This window comes from Cotesia glomerata, linkage group LG1 (assembly GCF_020080835.1).
Source record: "Cotesia glomerata isolate CgM1 linkage group LG1, MPM_Cglom_v2.3, whole genome shotgun sequence".
In the NCBI taxonomy this organism is placed as follows: Eukaryota; Metazoa; Arthropoda; class Insecta; order Hymenoptera; family Braconidae; genus Cotesia; species Cotesia glomerata.
This window is the reverse complement of record NC_058158.1, coordinates 28,349,539-28,367,117: the sequence shown is the minus strand read 5'-3', so window position 1 is coordinate 28,367,117 and position 17,579 is coordinate 28,349,539. Positions and strand designations below refer to the sequence as shown.

Sequence of the window (17,579 nt, the reverse complement as noted above, 5' to 3'; positions counted from 1 at the left end):
GAAAAAAAAAGTTTTTTTATACCTAGGAAATGTTTCCTTATAGTTAAAAAAAAGGTATTCTTAAAATAAGAATACCAAAGTTTACTAACCATAGGAATAAGTTTACTGGATATAAAAAAATTTGGTATTCTCATTATTAAAATCTAAAATCAATATGACCGACTTAACCTCGCTTGGTCGACACGAATCTTCAGGATAGATAATTATGAGATAACATACTTTTATAATTCTTCATTTATAAATTATCTATCACACTAAAATTAATAAAAATGGAAAATAGTATATTAAGTCTTTCTTTCCTTATTTTTAATTCTTATTGTTGTCAAAAAATTGCAATTTCTTGCTAATAGCATTATTTTACTAATAAGTTATGAGTAATAACATTACTAAGGTAAAAGACCTAGTTATTGACACTGGCAATTTTATTTTAATTAAAAAAAATAAATCAACTCTGATAAATGAATAAACACAATTTTTGAATTATAAATTTTAAGATAATTGGTTTTTTGAGAACATTTTATTTTTTTAATTAGAATAAAATTGTAAGTGTCAAACAACTAGGCCAGTGTAAATAACTGGGTCTTTTACCTTGTTATAAAAATTGATTATAAGGAAAGAATGTATTGCTAAAATGAGTTATAAATTTAAAATAATAACAAGTAATATAATATATTTTCTATTTAATTTCATTTTTTATTTCTTAATTAGTTTTATTTGTTATTCATATTATAAATAGTAAAGATAAAAAAATAAACTTCCTCAGGAATAAAACAAAAAAAAAATTAAATCGTGAAAGTGATTTTTGATAAAGTTGTGGTGTTATCAAGTCCATAGCTCTCGTGAATACCACGCTCTTATCCATTTAATTCATCAGAAAAACGAGTTTTTTCTGAGAAATCTTATTTAATCGATAAGAAAATTTTTTAACGTGTTCTGTAGTTACTATTATTTATTTCAATATGCTTTTTATCCATAATTTTTTTCGTTTAAATTATGAAAATCACGTTTTAATTGAAATCACGATTTTTAGGCGAGAGTAGAGCATACCTGCGCGCTTCGCGCTTAAGGCATGCAATTTGGTTGTTCATTCAAGCTGTCGTTGAATATTATTGGCAAATCACTCAATTTACAAGATGACGAAGGCCCTTCTTCAAAAACAGGAGAAATATTCATTGCATAAAGTTAGCTGGCAAATTTCAATTGATGTTTGGTAACAGTTGTTTGAGCAACATTTTTTTTGCAGTTACTCACAGAAGCTGGCACTGTTGATTCTCTATGTTTTTCATCTAGTTCTTCCATCTAGTGAAAAATTTAATCTGAGGACCTGTTTTTTTAATTAGTTTTTGAATTATTTCCTCGTTGAGATTTTTAAATGCAATTTCATCCACTTTTTCATCTACAATAGAAAAAAATTATCCTTAATTTTTCACCTAAATGTCACTAATTATAAATTTTTTATCAACCGCCTAATTTCATGCAGTATTATTATTAAAAAATGAGAAAAAGAGGTTAAACGATACACAATAAGCATAAAAAATAATAAATTTAATATTTATAACTATGATAGTAGCACAATACCAAGTATTCTGATATCAAAAAAATATCCTTAGTAGCAAAATACTTTTTTCTCAGTGTAGCTAGTTAGTTGTAAAAAGTTCCAGTAGGTTAAAGCATTCTTATGGTAACTATACCGTTTGGCTCCTATAACTCTATGTCGTTAAGCTCTGAGAGCTAAACGTTATTTACCTCTCACAACTCTACAGGATCGTTCTGAGACCATAACAAATTTTAACAAATCTATAATGCGCGATTTAATATTGATAATTTAATAAATAAATGCAGCAGAACTAATTTATATTGCCAATAATAATTGTTTATGACAAATAAGAATAGTATTATAATAGAAATAAAATAATAATAGAACTTATATTACAAAGAAAAATTATCACAATCACAATATATTAAACTAATAAATTAAATTAACAGTCACTGCAAATGAATCTTGAAAAACCATAAATACAAAACCGTTCTAACGAAATTCAATTTGACAAAAAAAAATATCTATTTCGTTAAATAAATAAACTGGAAACTTAATTGTCCTCATATATTTTTAACTTCCCGCTTAGAAAATCGAAGATTTTCGAAAAATCGGGAAGTTATTGTTTTCACCCCGTTTTGCAAAAATCGAGGTTTCAACAGATCTCGATGTTTTGAAACCCTAAGAAGCTTCCCTGACTATTTTTACGATGATGTCCGTACGTCTGTGTGTGTGTGTGTGTGTGTGTGTGTGTGTGTGTGTGTGTGTGTGTTTGTGTGTGAACCTCTTATAACTTCTGAACGGCTTGACCGATTTGATCGCAGTTGGTGTCATTCGAAAGGACTTCGCCAAACTTAGATTTCCTGTGAGTTGAAACCAATTCGGACCTGTAGATTTCGAGAAATTGCAAAAAAAGTGTAAAAAAAAATTTTTTTTTTCAGTTTTTTTAAATATCTCCGAATTGGCTAAACCGATCGACCTCAAAAACTAATCAGCTCTTAACCTTGAAAACTCGCATCGATCGCCACCAAAAGCGTCAGAATCGGTTGATGCGTTCGTGAGATATCGTTGTCGAAAAAAATCGAAAAAAGTGTTTTTTTTTTTTGTAATAACTCTGAAATTTTTCATCAGATCAATTTTTTGTTCAGAATTATTTATAGAGCTCAAAAAAACTACATCGATTGCCACTAACCGCGTGCAAATCGGTTAATTCATTCAAAAGTTATAGCAGTTTGAAAATTAAAAAAATCGTGTTTTATCGAACTTTGATAAGATTTTTGAGCTCGAAGAGCTCAAAAGCATACGAAAGCTATCTCTTTGAGCTCAGAGAGCTCAAAATAACACATAAACTGTATTTTTGAGCTTGCAATTTTAAGCGCTTAGGTACGAAATGAGCGGGAAGTTGCAGGAATGGCCTTCAGGGTCAACCGTTTTCCTAATTTTTAATAATATGGATGAGTAACAAAATAATTATGTTTGTCATTTTGGAAGGTTATGAAATATGTCAGCGCACTCCACTACTGCGCAACTTAAAGCTCTCCCAACTATACCGTTGGTCTCTCAGAACTATCCCGTTGAGCTCTGAGAGCTCAACAACATTCAGTTATCAGAACTAAATAAAATTTTGTTACTGTAACTCTATAGCAAACAGTAAACTGTGTATAGTTATAGTAACTCTACAATTTCGTTCCCAGAACGAAATTTTTTTTTCCGTGTACAGGCAAGCTAATTTCTATCTACAAATCAATTTAAAATTTGAATTGATCTCAAAACTTATTCATATTTGTGTCAAAATATGAATTTTAATCTTAAATTCATTCTGAATCAGAATTTTTTTTGCACGGGATGGCCGAATCATAATTTTTTTTTCACGGGATTTTAAAGTCGCAAAATAATTTCTTTTGTAATAATAAGAATCGCTTGAGCCATAATATAAGCTTTACGTCATATAAGCAACATATTCAAATATTCATTAGTAATGATTGCTACTGGAATAAGTAAGTAAGCAAATATACATACTTATGTGAGGGAGTTTAATCGGAGGGTAAACACTTAAAACTCGATGGAAAATTCGTTCAAGTATCATCTGGCTGTTTTATTTACTATTGGTTCTGGTAACTCTTTGGACCGTATACCGGAAACAAGTAGGGGTAACTCTTAGCTCGCAATTTCTGGAAAAAGATCACTTGTAAGCATAGGAGATGGATTCTTGTAAGAAAAAACAATTGATAAATGAAAACAAGAACTTATAAAAAAATAAGAAAAAAAAATGCGTATCAAATTGGCACACGTCCAGCAAAATGTAGTGTATGGTGCAATGGTTCGCGCCATGAGGAGCCTATGAAAAAGCAAAAGCAAACTCTTTACTCTGTTATCGTCTTCGTCTAGCCAACAGAGTATACTCCTTCGTCTTGAGTGTGCCCAGAGGCTCTAAATGGAATTGGCGAAACGCCAGAGTCCCTGTGGTTAAGGAAAATAAGATTTTTCATTTGAAACGCAGAATTCACAAAGAACTACTGCTATATAACCAACCAGTGGATAAGTCTCAGATAAAAAATATTAAGGAAGGTGATACTCCAACGAAATGGAATAATCCTGTCGGCGACTTGAGTTTCTTTATAACATTTATTTGAAATTAATCAGCAAAAAAAAAATTTATTCTAATCTTCTTTCATCTTTTTCAAGGAATTCATATTTTGTCAGCTAAAATTAGGCCATCCATTTTTCTCAGTCTGCAATTTTTAATAATTTTCTTTTTCACTATAATTTTATTTTTAAAAAATAATTTTCTCACTATTTTTTAGCTCTCGAAACTCCTTAATATTTTTCTTCAAATATCACAAGCAATAATTATTTATATGATTTTTTTTCCAATACCTCTGTAGAGTTTATAAGTAAATAAGTAAGCATACTATTGAATGAGCAATTTTCTTACTTTTATTAATATTATTAAAACTTTGTTTGCAGTTTTTTTAGTAAAAACTTTTAGAAAAAAGCGGATAATTCTGAATAATGTAACTAAATTCAAGTGCGTCTGATAGTTGTAAAAACTTTGTCACGGATAAATAAAATCCAATACAAATCTATTTAAGGGTGAATAAATTTTATGCTACTGAAATCGTTGAAAATGTTTAACAAGAACCATAACAAATGGTCATCCATGCACTATTGCAATTTGTTCGAATATGAATAAGTTAATAAATTCAGAGAGGTTACAATTCACACGGAAAATTTTCGAGTGACCGTTATTAATTAATGGATTATGTCGTAATACGGTACATTGTGAACGCAATCACTGGGTCTGTATGAGAAGTGCTTAAATTAGCAGTAAAATTGATACATATAATATTCCAATGAACACATCAGCAGTTCAATTGATAAAATAATAATGATCATTATTCAATCAATCCTTTCAAAAACTGTGATTGCTATTTTTAAGTCATAGAAATACATAAAACAATTTTAATTTACTCTAACAATTTGAAACAATTTTCGATTTAGAGAGTAAGAAAATAAAATCACCGAAGCTGGCTTACTGAACATAATAATTACAATAATTATAATTAATAAAGTTTGTAAATATAGTCCATATTTTTTTTCCCATTCAAAAACTCAAGACAAGATAGCTTAGTAGATTTCAATTGATGAAGAATCAGAAAAATTTTTACGGGTAAGATAGTCTTTAATTTACTACGAAATCAACTATGCAGGGTATTCGCTTAATTCAGTTCGTATTAATTATTTCGTATCAATAATTAGTTAAGTACATACTCAAAAGATTATTAAATCTAAGGGTAATATATTTACCGAATGAAAATTTTTACAATTATCTTATAAGCAAAATTTTGAGGGAAAATGATATTCTGTCCTCCGTTATATTGAGAAACATTTCCTCAGACTTGAAAATGTCAAATTAGGTAAAAACTAATAACGTCATTTTTTTATTTTATAGCAAGAAAGTAAAAGACGTTGAGAGATTTCATTAAGGATATAAATTTTCATGATAAAGTAACAATAAAAAGTAAAAATATAAATAAAAAATGAATTTTTAATACCAGGATGTACTTTAATCTAAATTCGCTATATGAGATGCAAGTTTTTGCATTCTTATTCAAATTCGATTGGCCATCTATTACGATAGGTCGACGTGTAACGAGAGACAGATAGCTTTTGGAACGAACTACTATATACTTTGTTCAGTTGCAGAGACGTGTAAAAAGAATAAAGAAAAGACCGATCGAAAACCTGGCTTGAACTTTTGACAAATTTACATTTCCGTCCTTACTTTTTTAACGCTATCTCAAGTTCGATATAGAGTTGTCTTTGTCGGGCTTACTTGAGTCTCGAGAAGAGGATACTTTAGCCCCATGACAAAAGTATTTCCCGATATCATGAATTTTTAATTCTGCACTCTAAGACAAATAATTTCTGAACTCAAGCAGTTACTTTGGCGTTTGAAATTTTTTAGGTCGGAACTGAGATTTCAGCAAACAAAATTTATATTGGATAAAGTACTTTTGGAAAAACTTTATAAAATAGTATTACTGTGCTTAATATTCACTAAACTTTTTATTAATTTTGTTTTAATAAAATTCTGGATCTGGAGGATAATATAAATGGAAAAAAAAATTTTAAGTAAAGTTGAGTGTTCAAGAATATATACAACTGTTACTTAAACCACAGTGCTGCACGTCCCAGACAAAAGTAATTGTTATTTCCTTCCGAGACCGGAAGCTATGGCTCGTTGATTTGCCGAGCAAGGAGATCCCATACCGAGAATTTTTTATACTCAACCAATAACATTTTTACTTTTGTTTCTTTACCAATAAATGTCGCACTTTTTTTATTACAACGAATAACAAATTTCTGATTTATTTTATTATTTATTTTTTATGAAATATATTACTTTGAAATAACGATTTTTTCATATTACTTTTAAAATAACAATTTTTTCATCCTGACCTGAATTTTGATTTTTTCTATCAAAAGCATCTACGTGAAAGAAAAATAAATGACTTCATAAAGAATACAAAAAATTAAAATTAATGAACACAATATATAGAAATTGTAGTTTTCAATATAATTGAAAATAAAATGAAAATACATTTATGATTTATTTCCGTGAAAAAATTTTTTGATGTTACCTAATATGTATAAATATAATTTTCTATAAAGCCTATGTCACGAACGGAGTTTGTGATGGGGCGTAAAGACTATGAAATAATCTCAAAACCCAACCACAAGTATCCGTTAGATAACTAAATTAATTTTTATAATTTTATACGAGTATATGGAGCGATTCATATACCGTATTATTCCCAAACCTCACTATGATTACAAATAGTGGTTAAGAAATTTGAAAGGATGTTAGGATCCTGCTGACTTCGGCCTCGAGAAGTCTATTCCACTGTTTATGAATTTATGGAAATTAACTCTAAGTAAATTAATAGAAAAGAAAGATTTAGAATTTTAATTGTTTAAGTTTATTTTGGTGACAAACTTGTACATTTAAGGAAAAACAAGATATAAATCTAGAAGTACTAGGGTAATGATTTGAAAAACACTTATTGAGTGTTTACTTAAAATTAGACTTCGCGTTTCACGACAATTAAAAATGCGCCCTTTTGGCGGAAAATTATAATCAAATCAACGCTTTTCGCGGAAATTAATGCACACAAAGAAATAATAAAAAAAAACTATTTATACTATAATCTGTTTCACGTTTCCGACCAAATAAATTGATAACTGATCAGTGATGCAGCTCTTTGAATTTAATTGTTTTGCCGTGCAAGACTTACTTCTATATCTGTTCGAGGTACCTCGATCACCGGGAATAGAATGCTCTAGTGATAGCAGATTACGTTAGTGCTTTTAAAATTTAAGAAAAAAGCTAACCACGAACATCAAAATAATGCCCGGAGCACAATAAAAACTGTCGGCGTCAAGAACGTCGAGACTTCCGAAGGTTACTGTAGACTGATTTGTGATAATCTTTACCGAGCTTATAAAGGGACATCAATTTCGATGTAGTGGGAAAACAGATGGTACCTATGCGTTATAGAAAATTCTAGAAGTTTCGATAGTATGACTCAAATTCATGTGAGTTTCACGTGATATTGAGCGACACCTTTCTTCACCGGAAAATCGAAGTCTAACCGTTCTTCGAGAAAATATAAAAATGATGAAATTACTTGCGTCAGAAGATAGCATCAAGTGTACAGCTATTGTAATATTTAATAAATGTGTCGACCATTTAAGTAAATAGGTAACTGAAAATTGAGAAATATTAAACTTAGAAAATAAAATAGTACATTAGATATTAAAAAAAAATTTTACGGGAAAGAAAAAGCAAAAATTTTGAATTTTAGCTGACGTCACACCTAATATGAAAATTTGCCACATTAGGTAATTTATGGAAATATTAGAACTGATCTAGCTTGAAATAATTCGACATGTCTTTGTATGAATTGATATCAGCGTATGTATGCCTTTGAATAATTTTTGACTTAGTGATGAAAATCTCCGATGGTGACGCATGATCGCTAAATCGTCTCTTTACAAGTAGATAAAGTTTAAGATGTTAACCTCTAAAATGAAAACCATTACTTTTACTCTACTCAGGAGCTTATCTGACATTGGCTTTTAAATTAGCCAAATTTCAAACCGATTTCTATTTAAACAACATGCGTATTGACAAACAAAAAGGAAATCGAAAGTTTATAAATTTTAATAATTTATATTTAACTTTCCGCAATAAAAATCAATGATTTTCAAAAAATTGAGAAGTTATCGATTTCACCCCAATTTTCGAAAATTAAGTTTTCAACAGATCTTTACGTTTTGAGGTTACGAAAATATCCGACTCTTTGTGCGAGAATGTCACTACGGATGTGGGTATATAAGCTTCTCATAAATTTTAAACAGCTTGATCGATTGAAATGAGGTTTGCAACATTTCAAAGGATTTCACCAAACTTGGATTTCCTGAGAATCTGAGGAATCTCAAATTAAAATATCTGCTGTACCGATAAATTCAAAAATCTAATCAGCTCTTAACCTCTAAAAATATCAATGAAAAATCATGTATTTAAAATCATGTTATTAATAAGCTGTACATGTATAATACTTGTTACAACAATGTTTGTAATTATTTAATTACGAAAATAACATCTGCCGCTCATATTTTGGAGAATGAATTTAATTAAATGTTATTATAATGAAACTAGTAATTTTTCCTCTTTACCTTTACGTCGCAGTAATATCAAGTAGTACAACACAGTTTTTGCTCTGACGAAAAATTCCTCTAGCAAAAATACGGTATAATCTACGTGCTTACATTTATATTTGTTGATAATTCTGATGTTGGGGAAATCTGAATACCAACAAAATAGATCGTTTATAAATACATAATTAGTTAGATTGAATAAAAAATAAACCCGAGTTGTAATTCTGCATACAAATAGAAAGTCAATCTTTTACATCCTAAAATATAGTTAATGTACCACAAACCAAATAAATTATATTATATGGTCCATAAAACAAAGATCTTACGTGAGCAAGATATGAATATGATTATATTAGTGTAACAAAAAAATGTTATTTTTTTCTTTAATCTCCATTTAGTTATTACAAACGGCTAAATGTATTTATAAACTTTGCTTGCAGTTACATAATATAATCAATGGCTGTAGTATTGCGTATAATTTTAATATCAATTGCAAAAAATAATGATTTATTAATTTTACTTTTAAAAATTAAACGATACTTTATGCAATTATTTATTTTTGTAATTACATGTGTACTGAAGCTACAACTTTTAACTTTTTTCCAATGCTAAAATTTATTTGTTCCATTTCTTTCTGAAAATATTAAGCATTTTACTTTTCAGAACATTTTAACTATTTTGAGACATACTTTCACCAAAATAGTGTAAAATAACCGTTCAAATTTTTCCGAATTATGGAACTAAAAATAAACCGAAATATTGAAAACATAATTTACATAAAAATGTAGTGCCATAATACTTTTAGAAACATGTTCGGATGTGACACTTTGTGAATACAATTTATGTAAATTTTTAACATGACGGTTATTTGTGGGTATTCTATTATACTCAGAACAGAACTTGCACGAGAAATGTCTGAATAAATAACATGAATTGCTATAACCCTGTAATATTAAATATCATGTGAATAAATATTGGTATGTTCTACTATCACCTCAAACTCTAGAAAATTTATAATTTTATCGTAGAAAAAATATAGTTTTTCGAATACCGTTCTAATTCAAGTATATTAAATTGATAGGTCACTTTAGAGCTATAAAATACGAAGGTTAACCGGTAAACTAGGTAATAATTAATGGTGTTAGGATATATTGACGTTCTGTTCGTCAACATATCAGTATACACTGCCCAAGCGACATGGTATTATTCCCTTCTAAGTAACCATCCACATCATCAATTTCAATACGTGACTTGAGGCTTGAATCCATAAATATATTATTATACATCACTGGTAATCGATTAGTCCGGTTATATAAGCCAGCGGACAATTAATTGTTTTACATTTTTCTTTTCAGTTACTGAACAAGAGTTTCAATTGTTATAAAAAAATATTTAACATTGACAAAAGATGAACTTAGAAGAACTCCAATCACTGCAAAAATAAAAAAATAATTTTCATTTCAGAAATTAATACTTCAAATTTAACTCTCTTCCAGGGAGACAATTCAGTGACCACGCGCCACCTGTCAGAATTTTTTTTTTTTTTTAGTTTAAATAGTTTATTTAATATCTAATAATACATTGTAGGTTTTTACAATTTACAACAATAATATAAAATTGGGTTCCCGTTCATCGAAAACATTAGCCAGTATAAAGTCTCTTTACAATTTATATAATCCCATACAGGACAATACGACGGGGCCAGATATGGGCCACGCTTGGCGCAATGCTGTCTATCTCTGGCCCATGCTTGTAAAACCGCTTAGGCCCAGCCTTGGTAGAAGTCTGGAGTGATAACAGGGTGCCAAGCTTGGTTGCCAAGACTGGCCCAAGTTTTTAAGCCAAAGCAAGCCCAGGCTTATTCACCACTATTGAATTTACTAAAAGAAGTAGATTACAAAATATATTTAGAATTTAAATGTTTAATGTGAAACCAAATTAGTATTAAGAACCCAATTTCGAATAAATTGAATTCTCTGAAATAAAATAGTAAAATTATACGAAACGGTTAAATTATTTTGTATAAAATGAATAGTTGTTAGTTGAAATTATAAAAAAGGAATATTTTAATTTCAATAATTTATTTCAATTTTGATGTAGAGCTAACGTAGGTTTAGACGACTTAGCTCTTAATTTAGATCTAACTTTCGCTAATTATAGAAATAAAGTGAGAATCGCATTTATCCTAACCGAGATTCGAACCCGAGCCGCGCGCTTGCCAGACCGACCACTAACCCCTACGCCGTACGACCGATAAGTTAACGAACATCTCACCATTCATATAAGCTAAATCTATATGGTGACGGAGTGTGCCGGTTTATTATTTATATAATTTATGTTATTTAATATTGTGTTTTGATGAAAATTATCTATTTTTTACAAATGTTTATTAATTTAAAAAAAAAGCAAAAGTCAAGTTCTTACATTAACTTTAGACTTTTTAAATCATTCTGTATATTTTTAATATCATATTATAATATTTTAATTTTTTTTTTTTAAGATCGTATCAATTTTGACGATATACAATTGTTTTGTTTAAATAATAAATTTGCAATTTTAGCAATTTTAGCAGGTTAGGTTACCAAATTCTGGCTTTAGTCTGGGTTGCCATTCAACGGCAAAGGCTAGGCATCTCAGTTAAGATTTAAACTAGGGTTTTTTATTTTTCAGAAAAAATTTTTTCCCATAGTTAAATAAGAAAAAAGATGGTAACTTGAATAGGATTTAATCCAATTAAAATTCTTAAACAAATCATTAAATATTAATAAATTAAGACAGCAAGAAGCCGAGAGCTGATAACACCAGCCAATGCTTACCTCAAAATTTCAAATAGTTTTAAAAAGTTTTTTATTTAGTTTGTTTAACTTATAATTTATGTGATTGTTTTGTATGGAATAAATAAACTTTTATCAAAAAAAAAAAGCTAGGTCATTCAGTCTTGGCCCAAGCCTGGGTAATCATTAGAATGGCCAAGGCTGATTGCCCAGTTACGACCCGGGCATGGGACAATATAGGTTTGCCAAGATGGGCTTCCCAATCAAACAGGCATGGCCCTGTCGTTCAACTCTGGGGCTTCCTGTATGGGATAGTATGACTAGATAGTTGATATCGAATTTTCAGGGAAAAAATTTTTAGCAAAAATCCTATGCAATACATAATGTCGAAAATTTTTAATACTAGATTTTAACAAAAAATCATATGCACGCATAAAACGATTTTATTGAAATATAACAAAAGACGGGATAACTGAAAGATTTGTTCTGATAACAAATGAGTGTAGTTACAGCAACAAATCCATTAGTTGCATTAACAAAATGTTTCAAGTTGTACTAACAAACCAATTTGCTAATTCACAAAATCAATTTATTGCTTTAACGAAATCATTTTGGTGCTTTCACAAAATGACTTTGTTGCTGTTATAAAATGATTTTGTTGCAATATCAAAACTAATTTGTTGCTAAAATATTTTCCAAATCAGCTATAGCTGATTATAGCATATTTTTAAATTATGTATTCTCTTTTTTACTTTAACAAATTGTCTTTGTTACTCCAACAAATTCTTTTTGTTATTTCAATAGAATAATTTTGCTGTTTCAACAAAAAAATTTGTTATACTAATTAAAGTATTTTGTCGAATCAACGTAAACATTTTGCTATAGTAACGAAACTATTTTGTTGTTATAATATATCAATAACTTGTTATAACTTAAATTTTGTTATTTTAGCTTATAATTTGTTATCCCTATGTTAACAAATTCATTTGTTACCCCAACATATCTTAGGTTATCTTAACAAAATTTTTTTCTGCGTATGAGCATATCAAAAATGATATATGAACATATCAGACTATTTCAGTAATTTTTTTGACGGGATGTAATATTTATTAATTCATTAATGAAAATCGATAGTTTTGTAACTCGGCGAAAAGTTGAGACTTGTTGATCACTTCATCCAGAAAAATTTGAACTTTATATATTATTTTAATTTGATTTGAATGAAATAACCTAACTGATATACTACAACTATGATATTTTGACAGGTAAACCAAAGCCTCAAGTTATGTGGTTCCTCGAAAACCGAATGATTGACGGAACGTACGAAGAACGGGATGTCCAGGGACCAACGGGAGATATTAATTTCATTACTGAGAACCGTATTACGCTAAAAGATCTTACCCGAAGCCAACATCATGCTAAATTGACGTGCAAAGCCAATAACACCCATCTAGCTGAGCCACCATCAACCACCGTTGTTATCGAACTTCTGAGTAAGTGAAACATCTTATTAATAATTAAAGAATTATAATGGCATGGTAATAATTGATTTAATTTATCTTATCCTTTCGTATCACGTCGTATAATTGATAAAAAATTGTAAATCAAATAACGTTCTTGAAAGTAAAAATTTTTTCCAAATTATATACTGTGAATAAAAAATTTAGAATATTATGAGTTTCATAATTCACAAAAATTGAAAATTCTTAGGTCACCCATGGCAATAATTTTGTCGTTTGAACTACGAATACCTATCGTTCTGATAAGAATTAACATATTTCGGGTTAAAATGGATAAGTTTGAAAAATGAGGGTTCTTATCGCCCTATTATAAATATTTATATGTATCTGTAAGCGAGGGTCCCGTGAAAATAGAGAGACTAAAGTAATAATCTACTCCTTTTGAATTCAGTAATCTCGAGACTTTTAATTAGATATACTAAGTATACTTAATGAATTTCCCACATTAAAAATTACTGTGGTAGCAGGAGGTTTAATATTCGACTATGAAATCACTTTCTTTTCCCCAAAAAATTGAATCGAAAAAATTTTCACTGCTTCAGCGAGAGAAAATTTTTTCACTGTAGAATTAATAATATTATACGACATTAATTAATGAGTTTATTATTGACTTAATTATGTCAATAATCACTGATTCAACAATTTCATCAGTTATAAAGAAAGTTTTTACTGATTCTATTAGTGATCTACTAGACCACTGATCACACAATAGTTTGAGTTAAATACACTGAGATGAAAAAATTTCTATTAAAAAATGCATTCTTGACACAAGAACGTGCATTCTTGAAAATTTTCTTGTCTAAATAATCGGTCGAATTGATAAAAATAATCTTTATTCAATTTAAGTAAAGATATTCGCTTTTTTTATCATTAAAATAGAAAAAGATGTTGATATTGTTCTGACAAAAAATTATTATATTTAATAAATTCTTGAGTCTAAAAATCCTTGTTAGGACATAATTTTTTTCTCAGTGTAGTCGATAAATTTATCGCTAATTTTTATTAGTAATTTAATTTTTAATATTAATTAATTGTGGTTTTCAATTATTGGTTAAAAATATTTCACTAATTTTATTAGTAACTTTGTTTTCAAATTATTCAGTAATAACTTATGTTTATAAATCGAAATGAGCTTTTAATATTTTTATTACTCGTTTGAAAACTTAATAAATTATTTTTAACCAGTTTTATGTTGTTGAGATAAATTTGACAAAGTTTATCATAAAATATTCTATGTTTAAGAGATTATTCAGGATTCAACAATAAAATTGGAATTCAAAATTAGCTTGACTAATATAATTTACAATGCCCGTGGAAAGATTTTTTTCCTCATTAATTACTAACAATAATGTACAGATCAAACGAGCTCGCCGAAGGCGAGCGAAGTTCGATCGGTATTATGCGAAGACGTCTCGTTCGAAGATGATTACAATTGTAGTAGCGTCAGCTGCTTCCAAATCCACAACATTTAGAGTATTTTAAATTTTATTTCACGAGATTGCCACCCCGCTCCGTGGCGCTCTCCGTTACTTACTTCATATTTTAGAGTTTTATCTCATCGATGATTAAAATTTTTAAAAATTCAACTTATAATGCTTATCTTAAGAAGATGATTACGGGCAGATAAGGGTTACTGATTTACGGGTGGGTATGTAATCATCTTCGAACGAAACGTCTTCGCATAATACTGATCGAACTTCGCTTGCCTTCGGCGAGCTCGTTTGATCTGTACATTATGCTTTGACGTCTCGTTCTCGATGATTACAATTGTAGCTGTTTAGAGTTATATTTTGCATTATAATTCAATTTGTCAAAATTTTTATTTATTTATTTATTTTATTTTAATGTTACACATAACTTTTTAAGATAATATCTTGCGTGCAAATGTTTCATTTGACTCTTGTATTGGTCTATTATAAAATCTAGCGAATGCTAATGAGTTTTTTGACCATCCCGCTGTCCGTCTAATTGTATCTATGTCGACACCTCGGACCTTTGCTTTTGACACGGCCGCATGCTTTATACTATATCCGCTGAAGTTGTCGGTATCTATTCCCCGATTTCTTTAAAAAGGCTTTACCCAATGACCTAAGGTTTGGGCCCCAACTGCTTTATGCGGTTTAATAGTTGAAATAAAGAGGTTCTTGGTATCACCTCTTAATGCTTGTGTTATTTTCAAATATTGTGTTAGAGTTTTTGCTACGCACACACTTTTTCTTTCCTTAAAGAATGGTAGAACCAAATTAGGTTGGAAGGTACCTGGTTTTGACGTTTTTATTAGATCAGGAACTTTAATCTCGATTGCTGTAGTAGATATTTTGATGTTATCTATGTTGATCAAAGCCATAGTTTGTAAACGATGAGCTGTCGCTAGGATCATTAACGTAATTGTCTTTTCGGCCAGTTTCTCTGGTAGTTTGTGCCCGTCTGCCTGTGATAGACAGGCGGGCCCCTCGCTTCCCCTGATAAGCTTGTGACCTCTGGAGCGGTTTTTTCGTAGCTTTTTCCGGAACTTTCAAGTTCTGGCAAGCATTCTCAATTGCTTTCGCTTCTTTGAGTTGCTCCGCCAATTTATCTCCATATAGCCATTGGTCTGGAGGTATGGAGTCGACCAGAGTCTTGACTCCCTTCTTCATTACCGGCGTAATGTAGGATTTTCGGGCCACTGAGTGTTGGTGAAAGGTTTCCGCTAGTAGTTTACTGGCATCACTCAGATACTCCATGAGTTTTAACTCGTCCACTTCTTTGTCAGAAGTGTCTAGAAGGAGTGATAAGGCAGCACCCACTGACATAATCGCCGATCCTACACACTCTTGCGTTTCAACAAAGTGCTCATCTCTCTTTTGGTGATTTCAGAGAGCGCCGGAGTTATTTCCAAATTTATTTTTGGAGGTTCAGCGTAAAACTCTCCCTTCCTAGGGTATTTTTTAAGTAAGCTCTTTCTAACATCGTCAGATAAACCCTCCTTCATCCATGTCTTCCACCTGCCTTTTATTTCTGGGTGGAATTTGAAAGAATCTTCAATTTTTTCATTAGGATCTGTTCCTAGAATCTCCAAGATTTCTGTGTCCAGCAGTGGCCCTTGTTGGGCTACTTCAGTCTCTTTTGGAGTCTGATTGAGAGCGACAGGGTCTTCCGTGTCTACACCGTCATTTTTCTCCGTTAATTCTCCGTCTTCGCCGACTTCAGGCGTGACGTTTCTCTCTAAACAGAAAGGATTGAAAATTATAATTATACCAACCGTGTAGGTGTTTGATAATTAAAATTAAAGTTCGTATGGAACTTTTATGAACTATTTGTTCACATAACATGTAAATATCTGTATAGATATTTATACGGAGGCTTTGCCTTTATTAGGCAGGCATCATTCGTATGGAATGTGCTCTCGTTTTTTTTTTTTTTTTTTTTTTTTTAAGTTTTTTTTTAAAAAAAAAAAAAGTTATTAAAAAAAAAATTTTTTTTTTTTTTTTTTTTTTTTTTGAGAAGAGAAAAACAAAAAAAATTACCTGAATAAGGATGACTGGAATTCTTCCAAATTATTGTCCGCGGGTTTGTGTTGCGCTATTTGCGCCACAATATTTTGAAGGTTATCCAGTTGCCGTTGTATGCCATCCTGCCACTTTTTATTTTCCTCTTTTTCTCGCTTTCGATCTACTGATCGAGATTGAAACGCTTCTTTCTCTTTTTGGGCATAGTGGACCGTTAGTTGATTTTTGTTTAATTATTTTTAATTAAGTAATGTTCCCGTGTAAAAAAGAGTTGCGGAAGGGATTCCGCCAGGTAATCCGCAGGTGATCCGCAGGGGATCCGCTTCGGAATCTAATCATGTGGAAGTCATATTTTGACACAAATAGGAATTCTAAATGCATTCCGGATGAATTCCGGATGAATATCTCAAAATAATATGGAAAGAAAGTTGAAGTGATAGATTGTAATGATTTTATGTATAAATCAAGAGACGTAGAATAAGAAATATTAAAAAAGAAATTAGCACTAACAAAGTAATATTTTGAGCTATTAAAAAAAATTAATTTTTAAATAATAAATTTGTACCGAATTTTAATGAAGAGATTATCCGATTGTTGATAAGCTTCGCCTCGGACAACAATTACATGCCAATGATCTGAGACATTTCTTTACTTTACTTCCCTCGGTTGTGTAATATACTATCCGAAAAAAAACAGTTTCACTCTAAAAAATCGCGCCAAGTCCCACGTTCATAAGACTATAAGAAAAAATTTTTTTTTTCTTTACAAAAGATATAAAATAAAAGTTATTCCAAAAAAACCATTTTAAAAAAATTTTTTTTTTTTTTTGAGGATTTCTCAAAATCTAGCGAACCGAATTAATTAAAATTTTTCACGAAATTTAATGGCAATGATACTCTTTTGGGTCGCTACTAATCTCCGATCAATCAGGTTGAAAGCCGTTCAAAAGTTATAAGAGGTTTACACACACACACACACACACACACACACACACACACACACACACACACACACACACACACACACACACACACAC

General features: G+C 30.2%; 1 protein-coding gene across 1 annotated transcript in view; it reads left to right on the top strand.

Annotated features, from left to right (window-relative positions):
- Window positions 1-17,579, top strand: part of LOC123275225 (protein turtle homolog B-like) — a 333,309-nt gene that overhangs the window by 150,681 nt on the left and 165,049 nt on the right. The window contains exon 6 of the mRNA XM_044743196.1: window positions 12,801-13,028. Within this exon, the coding sequence (XP_044599131.1) occupies window positions 12,801-13,028 (228 nt within the window). The remainder of the gene's footprint in view (window positions 1-12,800; window positions 13,029-17,579) is intronic.